The sequence below is a fragment of the Vigna angularis genome, chromosome 4 (genome assembly GCF_016808095.1).
Source record: "Vigna angularis cultivar LongXiaoDou No.4 chromosome 4, ASM1680809v1, whole genome shotgun sequence".
Classification (NCBI taxonomy): Eukaryota; Viridiplantae; Streptophyta; class Magnoliopsida; order Fabales; family Fabaceae; genus Vigna; species Vigna angularis.
The window spans coordinates 41,794,640-41,813,310 of NC_068973.1; the positions used below are offsets into that span (position 1 = coordinate 41,794,640).

General features: G+C 34.6%; 3 protein-coding genes across 7 annotated transcripts; 1 reads left to right on the forward strand and 2 right to left on the reverse strand.

Moving 5' to 3' along the window:
• Positions 1 to 1,942: 1,942 nt before the first annotated feature.
• LOC108330036 (NADH dehydrogenase [ubiquinone] 1 beta subcomplex subunit 9) lies at positions 1,943 to 4,604 on the reverse strand. The gene is made up of 5 exons (XM_017564481.2): positions 4,421 to 4,604; positions 4,299 to 4,340; positions 4,040 to 4,121; positions 3,407 to 3,462; positions 1,943 to 2,206 (listed from the first exon to the last, which is right to left on the reverse strand). Exons 1-5 carry the CDS (start codon positions 4,544 to 4,546, stop codon positions 2,165 to 2,167), a joined length of 348 nt encoding a protein of 115 aa, XP_017419970.1. The 5' UTR covers positions 4,547 to 4,604; the 3' UTR covers positions 1,943 to 2,164.
• A 986-nt stretch (positions 4,605 to 5,590) lies between these two features.
• LOC108332118 (kinesin-like protein KIN-7E) lies at positions 5,591 to 11,990 on the reverse strand. Of its 3 annotated transcripts, XM_052877158.1 has the most exons (16): positions 11,975 to 11,990; positions 11,383 to 11,442; positions 10,519 to 10,753; positions 10,155 to 10,244; positions 9,972 to 10,072; positions 9,740 to 9,853; positions 9,591 to 9,672; positions 9,448 to 9,515; positions 9,293 to 9,358; positions 9,081 to 9,205; positions 8,212 to 8,548; positions 7,819 to 7,920; positions 7,578 to 7,707; positions 6,821 to 7,461; positions 6,104 to 6,423; positions 5,591 to 6,016 (listed from the first exon to the last, which is right to left on the reverse strand). In XM_052877158.1, exons 3-16 carry the CDS (start codon positions 10,736 to 10,738, stop codon positions 5,704 to 5,706), a joined length of 2,709 nt encoding a protein of 902 aa, XP_052733118.1. In that variant the 5' UTR covers positions 10,739 to 10,753; positions 11,383 to 11,442; positions 11,975 to 11,990; the 3' UTR covers positions 5,591 to 5,703. The 3 variants fall into 3 exon arrangements, with proteins under 3 accessions (XP_052733118.1, XP_017422730.1, XP_052733119.1); XM_017567241.2 differs by lacking the exon at positions 11,975 to 11,990 and having other exon boundaries at positions 11,383 to 11,863; XM_052877159.1 differs by lacking the exons at positions 11,383 to 11,442; positions 11,975 to 11,990 and adding an exon at positions 10,998 to 11,092.
• Positions 11,991 to 14,482: 2,492 nt separating this feature from the next.
• Positions 14,483 to 18,192, forward strand: LOC108330107 (putative pentatricopeptide repeat-containing protein At1g12700, mitochondrial). Of its 3 annotated transcripts, none has more exons than XM_017564604.2 (3): positions 14,483 to 16,416; positions 16,594 to 17,029; positions 17,503 to 18,192. In XM_017564604.2, the coding sequence occupies exons 1-2, from the start codon at positions 15,411 to 15,413 to the stop codon at positions 16,860 to 16,862; spliced, it is 1,275 nt and encodes a 424-aa protein (XP_017420093.1). In that variant the 5' UTR covers positions 14,483 to 15,410; the 3' UTR covers positions 16,863 to 17,029; positions 17,503 to 18,192. The 3 variants fall into 3 exon arrangements, with proteins under 3 accessions (XP_017420093.1, XP_052733010.1, XP_017420092.1); XM_052877050.1 differs by having other exon boundaries at positions 14,487 to 17,029; positions 17,503 to 17,626; positions 17,731 to 18,192; XM_017564603.2 differs by having other exon boundaries at positions 14,487 to 17,029.
• Positions 18,193 to 18,671: the final 479 nt, after the last annotated feature.

Genomic DNA, 18,671 nt, shown 5'->3' on the forward strand with positions numbered 1-18,671 from the left:
TGGGTTTTCTGTCTAGTTTTATACCAAACCAGTGATTTCTTTCCTGTTTATGAACATATGAGACTGACTGAACCGTAATTGGACAGCATTTTATCACAAATAATGAATCAAGAACCCTGTCAATAAGTGTTTTAGCATTTTATTTTTATAACAGGGTTTGCTCACTCTGATAGGCTTATTACTAATTCCAGTGTCAATAACCCACAAAAGCGTGCTAGTGTGATCCTATTCAAACAAAAAGAAATTTAGTTGATGATTGTTGATACTTCCCTCTATTTTGGCAATTTACCTCAAGAAAATCTTTTATATTCATATTGGAGGGCCCATAACAGTAAGGCCATAGCAATGTTGTTGCCCTGCACCTGAAGAAGTGGTGTTCAGGGACCATCTTCCTCCTCTCAGTTATACTTAACTGGTAAGAATTTCGTGACACAAATGAACACAAGGATGTGGAGTTTAGAGGTATAGTCTTTATCTGAACTATATATATTGTGTTTGGTGGAGGCCTATCAATTATATTTATATACAACTTTGTATGCAAGTATTTTTGTGAAGTTCACTGAATATGTTAAATGAAGTTAGTAACCTATACACGTTTAACACCAAAAAATGGATTGAACACTGTATTGGGACGGGAAATTCGAGATATTTAATATGCAAACATCTATTCGTCATAGGATATATCTTCAACACAGATAACATTCAAAACTCAACCCGCAAAACTCAGTCTGCTTACTTAACTGTTTATTTAATTTTCTTAATCATGACAATGATTTTTAGTCCTCAAATGATAACCAATATTGTTAGGAATCTTGAACAAACATCAGTGGGTACCTCTGTTAATATGATTTATTTCATACTTAAATTGATGCTACAAAAATTTGAATACTGATTAAAGTAAAAATCTTAATTTTTAAATAGCTTTAACGTTTTTAATACATGCTTCTGCCGCTTAAGTAACTTAACTGTTTTTAACCAATTCATACCCTTTATTAATAAGATATTTGTAACTAATTCAGAGCCTTTAAAATAATTTGTTTACCATAGTTATTGAACAATTTTTTATGTACTCCTGAAAATACCCCAGTGATTTATAAATTATTTTTTTCTCATCTGACTAATGGGTGAACAAATAATAATAATAGTAATGTCAATAATGATACTACTAATAATAATAATCATCATTGGATTTAAACATTTATTATTTTGGCTAACTTTAAGACTTTAACCCCCCCCCCCCCCCCCCCCCCCCAAACGAATTAGAAGAGGGGAACTAGTCTCCCTTTTAGTTCGCCAAACTAAACTAGAAAAACAGAAAACTCAAAAGCATGACTAACTTAAAATCGCTCCTGGGAGAGTATTATAAAACGTGCTTTGTTAAAAATGATACACTAATAGAAATAAAAACAAAATTAAAACATCGTAAAAGAAAATTAAAACATCGTTAATAGTGTAATTAATAGCTAGTGGATTAGGCTGCAATCCAATATCACCGTCCCGGATTCGACCACCGCACGCGATATTAAACACTTCCCTTTTTGTGTGAAGGTCACATCTTAATAAAACCAATAGCACTCCCACCAGTTTGATTGTAGACAACTGAATAGAGTCCCGTGTCTAGTAGATATCAATTCTACGATTTATTGTCACGTATTCTTTGCATAATCAATTCTATGATTCTACTCGTATGTGATACTGCACTAGCCAGAATTCTATTATATAGTAAATTTCTTTGCATAAATTATGCATTATATTGTTCTCGTTTCAATAATAGAAACCTTTAAATCAAAATAATGTTCCCAACTCTCATTGGAAGTAAGCCAGCTTTCATTAGCCATTGAATGTGCAGCACAGCGGTTATAATATGGTTGCAATGATACGGGGCAGAGACCAAAATTCAGATTTAGATAGATGAATTATGCAAATGAAAAGCACTAACATGTATCAATAATAACAGAATCTTAAAACATTCAATGATCCAAGTACAATCTGTTTCGGAGGTGGTCAAATTTTTCAACATCATAGGCATGGGTACTAAATCTGTATCAGCTTTATGCTCATCACATGAGGGTAGATGAGGGTGATTTTTAATCTACAACCCACAGAACAGTTTGATTGCAGAGACCTTTATTCATTACAAAGGTGGTAAGAAAAAATTCAAATTTCAGTTATTATCTTCACGGCCATAATCGTAAACGATCTCAATCTGCATCAAAAACATTATTTCGAGTCAGTCAGAAATAAGCATATTCCAAATCAATAAAATGGAACAACTTTGGGGATCTCATACAAAAGAAATCAATGACGAACATAAAAAAGCAAGCCTAGAAAGGAACCCTCTAACCACACATGGAGAACATCCTCTCCTATCCCTCATCACATTTTAAGCATTTTACCCTATCTCATACGAATTCACCAATATATGAAAGACCTTGATATTCTTGCACAGGGGGAGTGAATATCCAAACAGTAGATTATAGAACGATAGGATGAATGATTTCAAAAGCCTAGAATTCGAACCCGCCGCGTTTTACCGGGGGAAGGATCGAACCATGGGAACGAATCTACGGGGCTATCACCTTCTTTGGCCAGATCTTTCAACCTTTTCACAATTACAGTTCCCTTTCAATGAAAGGGGCTTGCTGGTTTTTCCATCATCCAATCGAATGATTTCAAAAGCCTATCTACGGAAGTTGGCCATGCACAAGAAATGAAATTCGTAGCAGAATGAATTCTTCATCTTCACGATAAGATTATTACGACCACCTGAGATCTCAATTATCCAGTCTTGAACATTCCATTCCATCACTTACTCAAAAGTGAAAATTACCAATCCACCAGTGGTAATCATAGCAGAACTATAGGAGGCGGATAAGATGCAGTGTTAACTTCTAAAATTATCATAAACACACATTGAATATATAACGCCGAGATGAGACCCATTCATTCCCAACTACGAGCGCAGACCACATAAATCACCTATGAATCATGAGTTCAGCGCATTTTCCAAACAAAAAGACCAAAAAGTGTATAAAGTGACTAAATACACTCACACACACACAGACATGAAGCATTTCGTGATATCCTCACACAACAGGTAAGATGAGCCAACTGGACCATCTGATGAGTGTTTTGAGAGGTATGGACACAATGTCCCGTGATAAAAGAAAAGTCTGGGGCCTTATGCAGGTATTTTAGGCCTGCTGCACCACACATTGTGTATATCTCTCGTCAAATGAACTTGTCCAGAATTCCACCACACATAATTACATATATACAATTTGTTAAGTATTAACCAATGATCGAAACAGAATTTCAGAGATGTCCATGAAAGTAGCAAGGTAAATAAGTGGGTCCAACAAAATAATGGACAAGATAGACATACGGTATAACCATAACAACTTACCCCTTGAGGTGGAGCTGGGTTGCGAGTAAATTTGGAACCACCAGGCGCCCAAGGAACTATTATACACACAAAATAAGAGTAAAATGGGTCAATATCTGAGGTGGACATGATAACAAAACAGGAAAGAGAAGGACCAACGAGAGGAGTAACATGTGCAGATAAATCTACTACCCAACGCTAGAAAAACTAAAATATGGGCAATACCTGCCTCTGTGCATATGCTCCAAGGCCTACTGTATCTTAGGTTATCATTCGAAACAACGCCTTTTTTTCATGGCAAGTTTAACAGTTGGATTGCAGCAAAGATACTTATCACAAAGAAGAATATAGATAATACTCTTACAATGCCAGTCCCCTCTATCTCAACTTCCGTGAGGACTCTTTCAATATGCCCCTCACCAAAAAAAATGGAGATACTTTCAATCGTGAAGTTATGTTTAAAGCAATCGTGTTTAGGATTATTTACAATTATAGACATCAACAAAACATTCTCAACAATATCACTTTACGCATCATTCGAAACACTACGAAATAGAAAAACATTCACGGTAATAATATTTTACGGTGGATGTAATATAATAGCCTAGGATCAGTGTTGGCAAAGAGATGAAATGAGACGCGTGACATGTTTACCAATGTAAGGATCTGGATGACGCCACTTGTTGTAGGAGGCTTCAGCATCCGCTATGAGCCTATCAATTGTATCAGGATCTTCCTGTATATGACATCGAATCAACACAGAGCAAGCTCAACAGAATGAGACAATAGACGAGAAATCAAATGCAACGATTAAACCGTTACACAAATCCCTAATCAGAAGATAATAATCCAAACAGCAAATAGAAAGGAATTATGGTATGTGCGGAATTCAGAGAAGAAGGGGAAAACGAACCACGTGCTTGTTTTCCTCGAACCTGTCGCGGAGGATTTCAGCCTGGAGAAAGGGAAAGAAAATACGAGATTAGAAGTGAAAATGTGAAAAATGGGAAAGGAATGAATGAATAGCTAATATACGTCGTTGTAGAAGAGGTGGCGATGCACGGCCCAATTAAGAGTGTCTTTGAGGGCCCGACGGTACAGGATCCGAACCCTCTCCTTCTGCGCCGCGCGCCGAGCAAGGTAAGCTGCCGTCGATGCCATGCGACTTTCTCTTCTCTTCTCCTCTCTGCTTTTTCACTTCACTTCTTCTCAGTTAGTCCCTCCGATTGGAAAATGTTGTATCGCAATTGGACCAAACCACCATTGGGCCACACTGGGCTTTGGTCCAATTTCTATTTATTCCCTGGATGTTGCTCCCTCCACCACCACCCCTTCTCCTTCCACCTCTCCAACTTTCTGGAAAAAAAATTTAATTACAAAAATAATTTTTTTTACTTTTAACCCTATTTATTTACTTTATAATCTTCCATTTTTATTTTAAAATATACACTATTCTCCTATAAATAAATGTAAACAATACTTTAACCCTTTTCAATAATATAAGCAAACTTCTTTAAAATGATAAATAATTTTAAATTATTACTTTAAATAATTTAGGATGGAAATGAAATTTGAGATATATTGGTTATTTCATTTTTAAGGTGACAAGTTGTTAATAAGGTATTGAAAAGGTCCTACACAAGAATCATAGGAATAAAAATTTATTTTTCGTGTCTTGAAAATATCTTTACGACACAACCAAATAAAACATTAAACATTAATCAGGATATACATTATATAAAATACTTGCATCAAAATATAAAAATTGCAAATAATTGAAACTAACACTAAAAATATCTCTAAAAAAAATTAATTAAAGGAACATTCCAAAACGAATATGTCATGGTAAGTTCTAAACATACTCCAAACTACCTTGCAATATAAGTTTTTGCTTATTTTTCTCGTTTTTGGCAAACAAAATTAATTTTCAACTTACTTTAAATTTGTATTTATAAATTTTAAATTAACTTTTAGTTAACGATATTCTAACTACGATTCAAGAATTGATAAACATACTTTATTTATAAATATATTAGGAAAAATACTGATAAGTTAGTGACTTTTTTATTGATGATCATCTTAATTCCGGAAACAAGCTCCAAATATGAAGATTGATATTTTATCAATTGGTGACTAAATGGTTATACAGTGCAGTTTTTAGATCCGTAAGTTATTTTCTGAAATCAGCAAAAATTGAAACAAGTATTTGAAGATTTTAAAGATTTGAATCTAGTATGATAATAAGATATGTTTGGCAATAGGCAGCAACAAAGAACATAAAAAGTAATGTAGTAGATAAAATAAAGGATGAAGAAGGCCTAGAAAAGAGAGGCCCTGGTAGTTTTGGAGGAATATGACATTCGATGAGGAGAGAAGCTGAGGGCAAACATCTCCTTAAGGGCATTATCACCCTGCCAAGTGAACCTCACCAACTTTGCAACAACCGCAGCACTCTCCATGACATGCTTCATATCTGTGTTGCTCCATATGCGATTCGCCAGCTGCTTCCTCCTTCGCTTTGAATCCAATGCAATGCCCCACTTCCTGTACACCTTCCTCCTCTCTTCCTCTGATAGCCTTCTCTTCATAAGCTTCACCAGCGTCTCTCTCTCCCTCTCCACACCCTTTGCACTGTTTCCCCCAACACACACAAATTTATGTCAGTCAGACTCAACATTAAACAATCATAATCTCTAAACATGTACGTTAGAGAACAACCTCGAAGCTAATGTAACTGTCGGAGCATCTTTCACCCACTCGTTTCCACCATGAAATGTTCCTTTCAGAAAACATAATCTTCTTCGCTCCACCTCCATGTAAATAGAGTCTGTCGGATCACCCCTGAACAAAAGAAAGAAGTATGTCCTGTGGAACAATGATACATTGCAGGCTTCCCAAAGTTCTAATATTTCTGTCTGCTGCTGTTTGAACTGTAGAGGCCATTCCACAGGAGATCCTGCTGCCTCTAACATTGAATCCACTCCGACATCCTTCATATTCTTTTCAAATCTAAAATATGTTGTCTCTGCCTCCTTATCCTACAATTCAGAAACCAGAATTCAGTCAGACAACATCGATAGTGACTTTCCAGATCAGATTTTCACGGATAAAAAAAGATAACAGTGGTAACAGACGGTTGTGTGAAGTTATCACGCATGGCTGCTGCAAGTGTCAATATGAATGTCTAGATAAAGTGGAAGTTCGGGATGTTTACTATATTTGCTAATGACAAGGAAGAACTTTAAATAATACATAATTCACAGTTGTATGTATCTCTGCAACTGGCCAATATTGCATACGCAACGCCTTTCCAGAAAAGAAAAATGGAAGAAGCGTATCAACAATTCAGTTGTTTCAAAGAAAACTGATAAAAGTGTGAACTTTTTTGCTGAAGTTTTAAGAAATTAGAAAGGATTTGAAATTTCTCATTTGCACCTGATCATCATCAACAAGACGCTTCTCATACTCAAGTTTGACCATTTCCTTCATCCCTGCAACAAAAGTCTGGAGGCTAGTAATATCTTCATTAGTGGATGTTCTTGTGCTGTTGGTTCTTAAATCATCCGTAGATGGAGTTCCAATTGAAGGCGGAGAGCCATTCATTGACAATTTTGTGGAAGCACTATAAGTTAATGGAAGGAACTTTCTCGGTAATCCATCTGGTCTTCCAGGGAAGCATTTTTCAAAACTACTGGCCGGAGTACTCACAATTTCTCCCACATTCCCAGGAGAACCAGTCGTGTAGAATTCTCTACAACTCCAGCTCCTTGTTAATTTAAGATTCCTACAATTTGACACTGTTCCTGACATAGACAGAGGAGAATCATTACTCAACTCTGCATCATCGAGTCTCTGCGCCAAAACACCATCTGTTGCATCGTCTTGGTTCAGTCTCTCTTCCCTATCTTCAGCAACAGGAGTCAGTATCTCCTGACTTGTTACATTTTCATCTCCATACCATGTTAATGCCAACACCTCGTTGTATCTTACTGATGGGTCAGGATATTCCAAGCCATCCTTACCCGATTCCTCCATTCCAACACTTAGAATTTCATTGCAGTATTCATCAGGATGTTCTGTACGAACACAACTTATCACATGGTTACATACGGTGCGTTTCTACTCTTAAATGTTATTAACTATGAACTTCTATTAGACTACTTCCTATTGACAAAGGGAAGAAGCAACTTACTATCGGGACTACTTTCACTGTTTTCATTGATGTAGTGAGGATTGTTGAATTCTCCAATGCGTAAATCAGAAGGATAAATGCTTGATGATTCTGATATTGAATCTTCATCTTCCCAGGTGTCGACCCTTTCCTACAAATTAAAAACGATTGCTAATGCTAGGCTGAATTATAACAAGAGAAGAAACAAAATTCAGAGGCCTAATTTCTTATATCAGTTTACTAATTAGAAGAATGAAATTACCTTTTTAGATTTCTGATCATTTCCAGCCATGCGCAGCAAATCCTCAACCTGAGATTGAGCAAGATCTCGTTGCTTAATTAGCTCCTGAATCTCCCTCTCCATCTGAATAATTGAAAGTTTGAAACCCACGTTACACCATCAAGGAGTAACAAAAATGTAACGTGCACAAGGGTGAAAGATGTATGTGGAATCTAGAACCAAAGTCGAGGAGAAGAATTTTAGTTATTAGGACAGAAGTGTTGTTCGTTAAGACAAACAGACAATTAACCAGTTAAGAGAGACTACAGACAAAAAAGTTCAAAATCAATATCTTCAAAGTTCCTTGTCTAGACACCCAACAATTAACACAGAATGAATATCGTATGAATTAAAAAAAAAAACACAAATTATGACCTTTTCTATTCGGAGATTTTTCTTTCTCATCATTGCTGCACAATCACAATTGGTTGAAGGTGGACAAGGAGTTTTCAATTCACTCTCTAATCTGGCTACCTCTTTTTGCAACTGTTTGACCAATACTTTATCAGACATCACTACATTAACCTGTGCTTTAGTGGTCACTTGTTTTGCACAACATGCAAAAAGAAGGGTGTTTCTAGTTTGCTCAACATGACAACGTGCGGGGCTCAAAGTGCAAATGATTGCTGTTCTAGAATTGCCACCTAAGGAAGGCTGCAATATTCGTGTCAGCTTAGAATCTCTGTAATTAATGTGTCCTTGTCTTCCCTTACTGCATTCAAGCACATAATGTTAGCCAACAGAAACTACTAAATTTAATATTTGAACAGCTTCATATAATGTGTAGTCCATCAGATAAATTTTGAACATACAGATAGGTTTTCCAGTGAGAAGCTCTCTCTATTTGTCTCAACAGAAGGTACAAAACATGTTTTTTGCTTCTTCACAAAAAATTGTATTTACTGGATATTATTCAAGTCTTATAATTAATAAAATGACTATCTGAATGCTCTTCTCTTCTGAAAGCAAGGATGTCTTAATGCTATGAGCCTATGATGATATCAATAGTTTCAGTCTGATATTGGCATAAAGAAAAATTATGTCAGTCAGTTCTTGCATAAACAATAAAATAAGAGGCCTGACAGGTCATGAAGTCATAAACAGTAAAGATATGATTAAATCATCAACAGTAAAATAAGAGGTGAGCATCCATAAAACTAGTTGAATTAAACAATACCACAGCTGAATTAAACACTCCAGATGTAGGTTTGCTAACAATATAACCTTAAAAAGAAGGGGACAACCTAAGTTTACGAATGACTGTTCCAAGAGTGAGTAAACTCCGGTTTATATGACAGCCTTCTTTCAATCTGGACCCAGCAGATAATGCCTGAGATGCACGCTCACTCCCTGCCAAATCAACAAAATTCTGCAGAGAAAAGAAACAAAAATAACAGTAAAATCTTATAAACATTTTACATTGAATGAAACGAAAAATTTAAAAATTTAAACATACCACACTAGCAGCTAGGGTGGTTGAGCTGCTTTTACCCATGAATTCTCTGGCAGAACTTTCAATTGTCTACACAATGACAATTCCAATAATAAAGTTCTACACGTACAACGTAAAAAACACAACGTTCTAAACAGCAAGGGGGAAGGCACTCGAACCAGTCTGATGATTTGGTGAGATCGAGAACTCTTGTCATTGAGATATGTCTCTCCTACCTGTCTCTGTGCTGCAAGAACATAGTGGGAAATGTAATGCTATAGACCAACCTGTATATCAAGAATGTTGTGCAAATTGCTTGTACCTTCACAGAATGATAGAAGCTCTTTCAAATGCGTCCAGTCCCGCAGAGTCTCTTCTATAAGTTTCTCTATAATAGGTCCTCTCTGAAAAATCATGAAACAGATAAATAAACAACGTCATTTATTTCAATTCAATAACATACTCATTCACCTCAGGATCATCACGCAGCCTTAGTGGTGTGTTCTCACTGCTGAGGAGGTCCCTGATATTTTCGTTGTAAATTTCAATTGCTGAGAACTTCAATACAAATGCTCTTTCTTCATGCTAAAAAGGTCACAGTAACCTTGTATCAGCAAGCTTGTAATATTAGAAACAAGAGTTACCGTGAAAAGTGACAGTGAAGAATTAAACAGCTAGATCAATAAATTTTCTCTCCGACTACCTTTCTTATATAGTCAAAAATATCAGCAACAACATATTCAGTTACTCCAATCATCGTATATGTCTTTCCACTACTTGTTTGCCCATACGCAAAAATACTTGCTGAAAGAATTATGAATAGGTATTAGAGTCCAAGTAAGGAGTCTGAGCAGAAGTGAGTCATGAGAAAAAGTTATATGCTTACAGTTGATTCCACCAACAACTGAAAGAGCAATTGCTTTGACCCCTTCTTCATATACCTGTTTTGTGGAACAGTCACCCCGAAATACTGTGTCTACAACCAAATCATAGTAAAAATTAAGAAACATTTTGTCCATACAATGATATATTATGTCTTAAACTTCCTCAACAATGCTTCCAAACACAATCATGACAAAAAAAAACACAACTTCAAATTACTCAAAGCAACTAAATCTCGTTCTCCAGGCAAAGGAATTAACGGATCCAATAAATGTACTTTATGAATCAAACCCATGTTCTAAGATTCCAATTCTAGCCAATAAAATGCAAACATAGAATTGTTTGATTTTGATTCCAATTTTGATTACCGAAGGTGCAGGCGCTTGGGAATGTGGAACCTTCCCGAAGGGTATTCCGGTATAAGATGGTAGTGTCATTGATGCATTCCCAATCTGCTACTTCACTCGCATCAACTTCTTTCTGATTCAAAGGCCTCAGCCTCACTAACACCAGAATCTTCTCTTCATGGCCTCCCATTCCTCCCATCTTCTCCCATTTAACCAACTCCTCTCCAGTAACAGCTCTCATTTCTCACTTTTAAAACTGAAAACAAGTGATGTAGTTAACTATAAAAATCAGTATTTCTTTCCAAAAAAATGCAAGACAGTTATAGGAAAACAGCTGGCACTTCACAAAAATACCAAGCCCTTCAATTTAAGCATTATCCACGGGAAGCAAAACCATGAATGAGAAGACAACAACCCATTAACTTAACCTCATAAATAAATAGGCAATAACAGCAACAACAATCTAACTTTAGAAAGACCAAGATAAACAGAATACTAACTAATTACAATTCTATCACAAGAACTTCTCTTCAATCCATTAAAAACAGAAAGAGAAAGTAAAGCAACATAGGTAGATGATGAACCATCATCCAGAGAGAAGAGGAACGTGATGTGTAAATAAAAAATATTTTAATCCTTCGTTCACCAACCCAATTATGGTTCGAGAATAAAAAAAACTTTGATCGTGGCAACCACTTAATGCCTCAGACCTGAGAACGAAATCCAACAAGACAAGAACATGAATCTTTTCGTTTGTTACACGGAGGACTGGTCCCAACAAACAAGACCATCCCTTTCACTAACCCCTCTTTTTCTTCTTTCCAACAAACACGTACGGTCTCATATTCTTGTAGAAATTAATGTTTCACGACCCGATTAAATTACCTTCAGCTTTTTTCTCCCTTTAACGTCTTCCTCTGACGTTGAGCGAACTGCAACTGAAAGCTTAACCAGAAATGCGAATCAATAAGTCACAACAACGTAATGGAACAGCCCAAGAGTAAAACAAACTAAAATCAACGCAAGCATCGATCTCTCCATTCAGATTTCGCTACATGGCACCTCAATGCCAATTGCTCAACACAAGTAACTTCCTCAGAGTTCAAAGTTTACTGCTTTGAGTAAACTAGTGACACTAAAAACCCATAGTATAGATCATAGTAACGTAGCGTCCAAATTTATATTTTTGTTACAGAAAAGGAGAAAAGGTGGAGTATGAAGCTTTGTTCTGTTTTTTGTTTTTTTCTTTTTCTTTTCTGTGAATGAGATTATAAATAGAATAATAGAGTAAGGGGTGAAAACAGAAAAATGAAAAATTGCACCAGTTTAACGATCCACGATCTCAAAAAGAAAACCTGCAACGCCTCCTAACCATACAGTGTGTGAGAAAGAGAGAAAGATAATGTGGTCGGTTTCTTTTCTTGGTTTGGTTTGGTTTGGTTTGACAGCATATGTTCTGTGTCTGTCTCTTACTCACCTGAAACTTGTTGCAGACTGAACCAACTAACTGGCCATTGAACCTCAATTTCCACGCCAACCTTATTACATCTTCTCTGTCTCTTATTCTTAACCTTCCCAACTAAATCAACTTTCACATTTCACTCAGACCATATACGCATTTATTTTACTCCTCTGCATTACGATGGTTTTACATCAACTCATTCTAGCATTATTCTTACATGTTATTAGATTTTGTTTTTAAGTCCTAAATTTATTTATTTATTTTGTTTTGAATAGTATTTAAATGCATAACGGTTACTGAAAAAGTGACGTGAATGATCGAACATGGGTGTGGCGTAATGTTTGGTAGTTAGAAAAAAGTGAAAATGTGAGTGTTTGTACTTGTATGGATGGAAGCACCACGCATTTCTTCTTTTCACTTTCTACTTTCCAGTGAGTGAGGAAATGAGTTCACGATATCTGTAGGCGCAGTTATGTTCACCGGCCTTTTTCCCTAACACGTTAACACATCTAATCAATTATACAACTATATTACTGTTTGAGAGCAGAGGAAGATAAACAAGTGAAGGATAATAGTAGAATGATACATTTTTTCATATATTATAAAAAAATAATTTTTTATATATTAAAAAAAATTAGAAAAAAATGTTCTGTATATCACAAATATTAATGAAACTAAAATGAAATAGTTACCATACCCTTTCCCGCAGCCATGGATCCAATCAGAATAGAAGAAAGCTTTTTCTTTTAAAAAAAATACTTGGAGTGAATAAAAAGATGAAAAAAATGACAAAAAAAATTAAACATGGAAGATTAATATTAATGAAGGAAAATAAAAAAGAAACTAAAAATATATAAAAAAATTAGTAAAATAGGATATACATTATTTGCTAAATTTTGTAGTAAATATTTCGAAAATATACTAACAATTATTTATGATTTATTAATCGTGTAATTTTTTTTCCAAGTATAAAAACTAAAAAAAAAACTAAGATCTTATAAGAATTTAGGCTATCTTTAACCGTATACATTATTCACATTATTTTTCTTTCCTTTCATTTTATAGTAATATCAGCATTTTTTAAATAGCTAGTAACTATTGTAAAAGAAAGAAGAAGAAAATGTCTATACTCTAATTAAGACTATAGCTCAAAATGTGTAGAGAGAATGAAAATATGTTTTCTCTACTGACAGACCCACCAAAAATTTATGAAACTTCTTTCATTGAATCCTAAATTCATCCATCATCTATGAAATCAATGATTATACTATATGAATGCCGTAGATTAGCCAAGTTTAGAGAGTACACCTTTAAGATGAAAATAATTTATTAAATAATACTATATTATTTTTCTAAAATTTCAGAAATTGCTTATAAAAAAAGAAAATAAATATAGCTGTACACATACTTAAATACCAAACTAACAAATTTAATAAATTTTATATATATCTAGGGTAAACATTAACATAATATATATATATATATATATATATATATATATATATATTATATGAAATATACCAATCGAAATTGATTGTCAATTATGGATAATTAAGCACATACTAATATGTCAGATTGTTTTACGCTCTACAAATATAAGACATTAATAATTAATTATTGGGTTTGATTACCTAAAATATATTACACAAGCCTTATAAGTACACATACTAATATCTCACATATATCTGACATAGTGAAAAGGATTACTTGAAAAGTTGACCAATAGAAACATAACAAAACATAACCACCGATCCAGAACAAATGTAATCGAAACAATATATATATATATATATATATATATATAAGTATAGATTAAGTATTATTAAATGAAAATAACATAATTTGTGTGTATATGTTTGGGTGGATAGTCGATTTGCAGTAATAGTCCATTTGGTTGGGACAATAACATGAGCAAATTGACCTTGTATCTACCTGTTGCAGTTACCGTGTTTGAAGAAATTAAAGAGAATGAAGTTTAATTACTAATTAAGTATCTGAGTAGCTTGTTAATGAATCCATAATTAACCACAGGCAAAAGTGTTAAGGCTTCAGATAATAAAGTGTAAAACTTAATATAAAGAGACTTTGAAAAGGGTCCCTTCCATTCCATTCGTTATTGCGTAAATTACGTTACTTTTGTTTCATTTTGGGTCATTATCAAATAATTAATAGGCAATTTAAGTGGCAAATTTGTTTCGTCATGTTTCCTTCCTTTTTGCCTTGTAAGATATTAGCATATCTACAAGTATTTCATCAAATTTTTAAAATTAAAATTGTAAAATACTATCATCATTATAAACAAATTATTTGGATGTTTTAAAAATTATAAAAAATAAAACGAATTCTCATTGCTTAAAAAGCAAACATTTTTATTTTGTTTTATGAAATAAACAAAAAATAAGACTTTTAAGGGTTTTTATTATTCCTGTGTTGTTTGTATGATCTGCAGGTCCAATATGCAGAACAAACAATGAAATATTGAGTTATTTTATCATTGGTTTGTATATATGGTGTATCATTGATTTAAGCACTATTTTATGTTATGAATTGTATCATTGACTATGAACATGAATTTGGATTAAATATTTATACATGATCAACAGGAATATGATATGAAATTGGCTAAGGATCTTATTGACAGATTCTGTGTTTATAATTGATCTGTTGGAAGTCCTGATATTACTGATGTTGGGAGTTATGATGTTGAAAGTTATCTTAATACTCTAATATTGATACATTGCTTGATTCTGTCACGAACATGGTCAGAGATGCTACTCTGTTTGGTTGTTCATATGATACCATTATAATGTGTTGGCTGTTTCTGATGAACGAGTTTCTATGCTGGGAAGTGGCCTTTGGTTGGGGTCACGTTGGTTTATGGTTTGGTACTGAAATTATATGTTTCTCCTTGATTGTGTGTAAACTGTTACTTACTATTTACCATAAAATTTCTTCAGTTTTAGGTTTTTTGTTTTGATTTGAGTATATAGATATGTAGTATAAATTATTTACTTTATATAAAATTATAATTACAACAATATTTAGAATAACAGTCATAATCGCTATACCTTTTTCAGAGTTAAACGCAACAAGAGATTGATTATAGTAGTTTTAAGGTTATGTATTTCCATGTAATGAGCAAATGAGTGATCTGCATATTTTCTTTTTGAAAATTTGAGCTACTCATTTGGATACTCAAGCGCAGCTTTCTAGAAAACCCTAGTTTAGTTTTTGACAATTCATTGTTTTTGCTTCATTCGGAAAGTTTAATATTCTTTACACTTCTTCCGTGAGATTGGGTATCCTCGTACGTGACCACCTGTGGCATCATCAAGCCCGTCAAAGTAAGTGTTTTGAAGAACGTAAGCACACACCAATTGCCCAGCGGCATTACCAAAACCTGTAAGTCTTGAATCCAATTTCCCAACATTACCAAAACCAACAAAATATCATGGCAATTCGAAACATCCGCGACAATCTCAGGTTGGTTTCAATTCCTCAATCTTGTAATTCTACTTTTCACTTTTCGTTCTTCTCTAATGCCCCACCTTCATCCAACACCCCAACTTCAAGTTCAGCTACACTCCTTTCTCCTCCCCGCATCTCATTTCGGTGTTCAACTCTTTGTTTCCCCCATCACCCTTTTGCGGGTTCTTCAACTCGTCGTTCTAATGTTGATAATGGGCACTTGCCCTTCAATCTCAATTTGCACTTTCATACTCGCGTGTATTTTTGTACTCGTACGTGTACTCCTTACTGGAGTAGGCCTCTTGCTACTTCAGAGCAGGTTTCTCAAATCATTGCACTGATTCGTGAGGATGGGGATGATTTGGTAACCAAGTTGAATAGTATGAACGTGTCTTTGTCCGATGCGTCAGTTGTTGACATTTTTCAGATATTGGCCCGTGACAGAGTGTCAGCGTTGCAGTTCTTTGATTGGCTTAAAGTTTCTGATCCTGATATTTGTTGTGATCCAGATATAGGTAGCTTGTTTGTTAATAACTGTGGGTTGTTGTGGAATTTTGAGGCAATGGTTCCTGTTTTGCGTGGATTTAGCCTTAAAAGGGTGTTTTTGGGAATAAAGGCTTTTGGGTTTTTGCTGGATTTAGGTTTGGACAAGACTTCTAGTATGAAATGTGTGAAAAAGATTATGACCGTGTTCAATGAGGTTGGCGGGGTTTATCAAAGTTTTGGAGTTCAGTTGTTGATAGAAATGTTTGGTCTTTCAGGATCGTTTGAGATAGCTGAGTTTGTGATAAGAACATCAGGGAGAAAGATGAAAAACTATCATGTGTTAATGAAGATAATGTGTAAGAGAGGTGATTGTAAAAGAGTAGGAGATTTGGTTGAGGAGATGGAGAGAAGTAATTGTGATATGAATGCAAGTACGTATAATTTGCTACTCAGTTGTCTATGCAAGAGTGGTAAGATCGATGAAGCTTGGCAAGTGCTTGAAGGTATGGAGAAAAACTATGGTTTAACTGATGTGCATAGCTTTGGTATTCTTATTAACACATTTTGTAAGAGGCATCAATTTGATTTAGTTTTGAAGCTTCTTGATAAAATGACAGTGAAGGGTATTGAACCAAGTATTTTGACTCATGCTGCAATAATAAAGTCTTACTTTGAATCAGGAAAGTACGAGGAAGCACATGTGTATGTGATTGGTTCTGCCGATAAGCTTTGCTATTCTAGCAATGCAAATTACAGCTTGCTTGCTACGCTTCATTTGAATAATGGGAATGTGCTGCTTGCCAGTAAGGTTCTTTCTGAGATGATGGACAAGGGTCTTAAACCTAATTTTTCAGCATACAAAAAAATTAAGACGCATCTCGAGAAGAAAGCTGAAAAAGATTTGTCTATGGAATTATCAAGAAGATACTTGAGCTTGATTGAAAAATGAAAGATTTTGAATTTTACATGACCAGATGCTGTAATTCCATTCATGTTTGCTTAATAGTTGCTCTACATACTGAGCGGTTCAGTTAATGACGTTTGCTTCTGCCATTTTGCTGGTTTCATCATTGATAAATCTACATTCTGCCCGTTTGCTCTACTTGCTTAATAATGGTAATTATCCTTTACTGTTTTTCTTTTGCCCATTTTCGTTTTCTTTACCAAGCTTTCAATTCCCTATGTTAAATCTGAATTAAAAACCCAGAACAAGATCATGTGCATTCACAGCATTGCATTGTACTAGTTGCAATTTCTGATTGAAAACTATTTTCTAAGTGGACTAAAATGATCTTCATGTTCCAAAAATTCAGAAATAAGTACTTGGAGTCAAGGATGAAGGTTGAATGACCATGGTTGTGTTTGAGTTTCTCTAATTTAAGAAATTACCCAGTTCATCTTCTTTTCTGTTTTACAAACCCATTTTCTGCATTTGCATTTTAATTCTGTTTTTGATTCAGAACTTAGTCTTCAATCTGTTTTTGTAATGCGTCTTGTTTTTCTATTTGCTGATTCAAGTTACACCTCAGAATTATCAATTGTTCATCATGGTAGTTAAATTTTGCTCCTGTAATAAATTCACGATGCAGCAAAGAGAATACTCTTGGTTTGCCAGTTCATTGAGATCAAGATCGCAATATTTATGCCCCAACCCTGGACTTCCCTGTCTACATGAGCAAGCTCAGCCAGATATATCATTAGATCCTTCTACAGGTCCAATTGATGCTTTTTGCCTTCTGATCCTAGAGCCGCTCATACTGTAACATAAATATGTGTGTTTTGATCTACACATTCACTATGGTTTCAACCTTAGACAGGTTGATTACTTGATTTTTAAGAGTAACCAGAGGCTATCATTCAAATGAAGTGAGTGCTGCAGCAGAGAAAAGCTGGACTGTGGAGAGGGTCAACCCATAATCTATAATCTGTCAGTGTCTTGTTCCTATTTCACTGCAGACAACAAATTGAATGTTCCGAGGGAATGTATTAGTCAGATATTCATTTTACAATGGCCACTGGATGTTCTTGCAGCCCTTTGAAGATTGCGCTTGTTCAATAAGCTTAGTAAGATTGGGTGTGAATCAGCCTCGTGCGTAGAGCATCGTATCAATGTAGACATATCAATTGGAACTGGTATAGAGGTGGAACCTTGGAGAGAACAGGAGCCACTATTTATCACTTTGATTTCAAGTAATGTTAATATCTTTTATTTCTATTTCAGAATTCTGATGGATTAGCAGATATAGATCAAACAATAGAGAATAAAATTTGCATTTATCTACTGTATGTCTGGTTCAATTTATTTTCAAGCATATTATCATATTGGATATACTGATAAACATGTTATATTTGTAATCAGGATCACATTTTAATAATAACATATTTAAAACCTAGAACTTATAAATTTAATAAAATTAGGATAAAAATTAATGACTCATTTCATTAATTTTTAAGTGCTAATATTTCTTAGTGTGTGTTTTAGTGATGGGATTGGGATTCAATTGAGATAATCCAATAGACTATTATTGATTCAATGGATAAATAAGTTTTGATTCAATGTGATAATTGATGTTTTGGATTATAAAATGAATTTAGTGCTCCATACACTTTGTTACAAGTTCAGGTTCAAAATATCTCTTAAAAAGGGTGTTGCTCCGTCCATCACTCCAAGTGCATCCGCGCCTCCACACTATTTTCTTTTATTCCAAAAATATTCTACATCTTTCCATTATTTTCTTTTATTTCAAAACTACTCTAC

Coding starts and splice junctions, on each gene's coding strand:
- LOC108330036 (XM_017564481.2), bottom strand. CDS start 4,546: ATGGCATCGACGGCAGCTTACCTTGCTCGGCGCGCGGCGCAGAAGGAG. Junction 4,341..4,420: donor GCCACCTCTTCTACAACGAC/GTATATTAGCTA, acceptor CCCTTTCTCCAG/GCTGAAATCCTCCGCGACAG. Junction 2,207..3,406: donor ACCCAGCTCCACCTCAAGGG/GTAAGTTGTTAT, acceptor TTTTTGATGCAG/ATTGAGATCGTTTACGATTA.
- LOC108332118 (XM_052877158.1), bottom strand. CDS start 10,738: ATGAGAGCTGTTACTGGAGAGGAGTTGGTTAAATGGGAGAAGATGGGA. Junction 9,516..9,590: donor GCTTCTATCATTCTGTGAAG/GTACAAGCAATT, acceptor ATGTTCTTGCAG/CACAGAGACAGGTAGGAGAG. Junction 8,549..9,080: donor ACAGTCATTCGTAAACTTAG/GTTGTCCCCTTC, acceptor GCTTGAATGCAG/TAAGGGAAGACAAGGACACA.
- LOC108330107 (XM_017564603.2), top strand. CDS start 15,411: ATGGCAATTCGAAACATCCGCGACAATCTCAGGTTGGTTTCAATTCCT.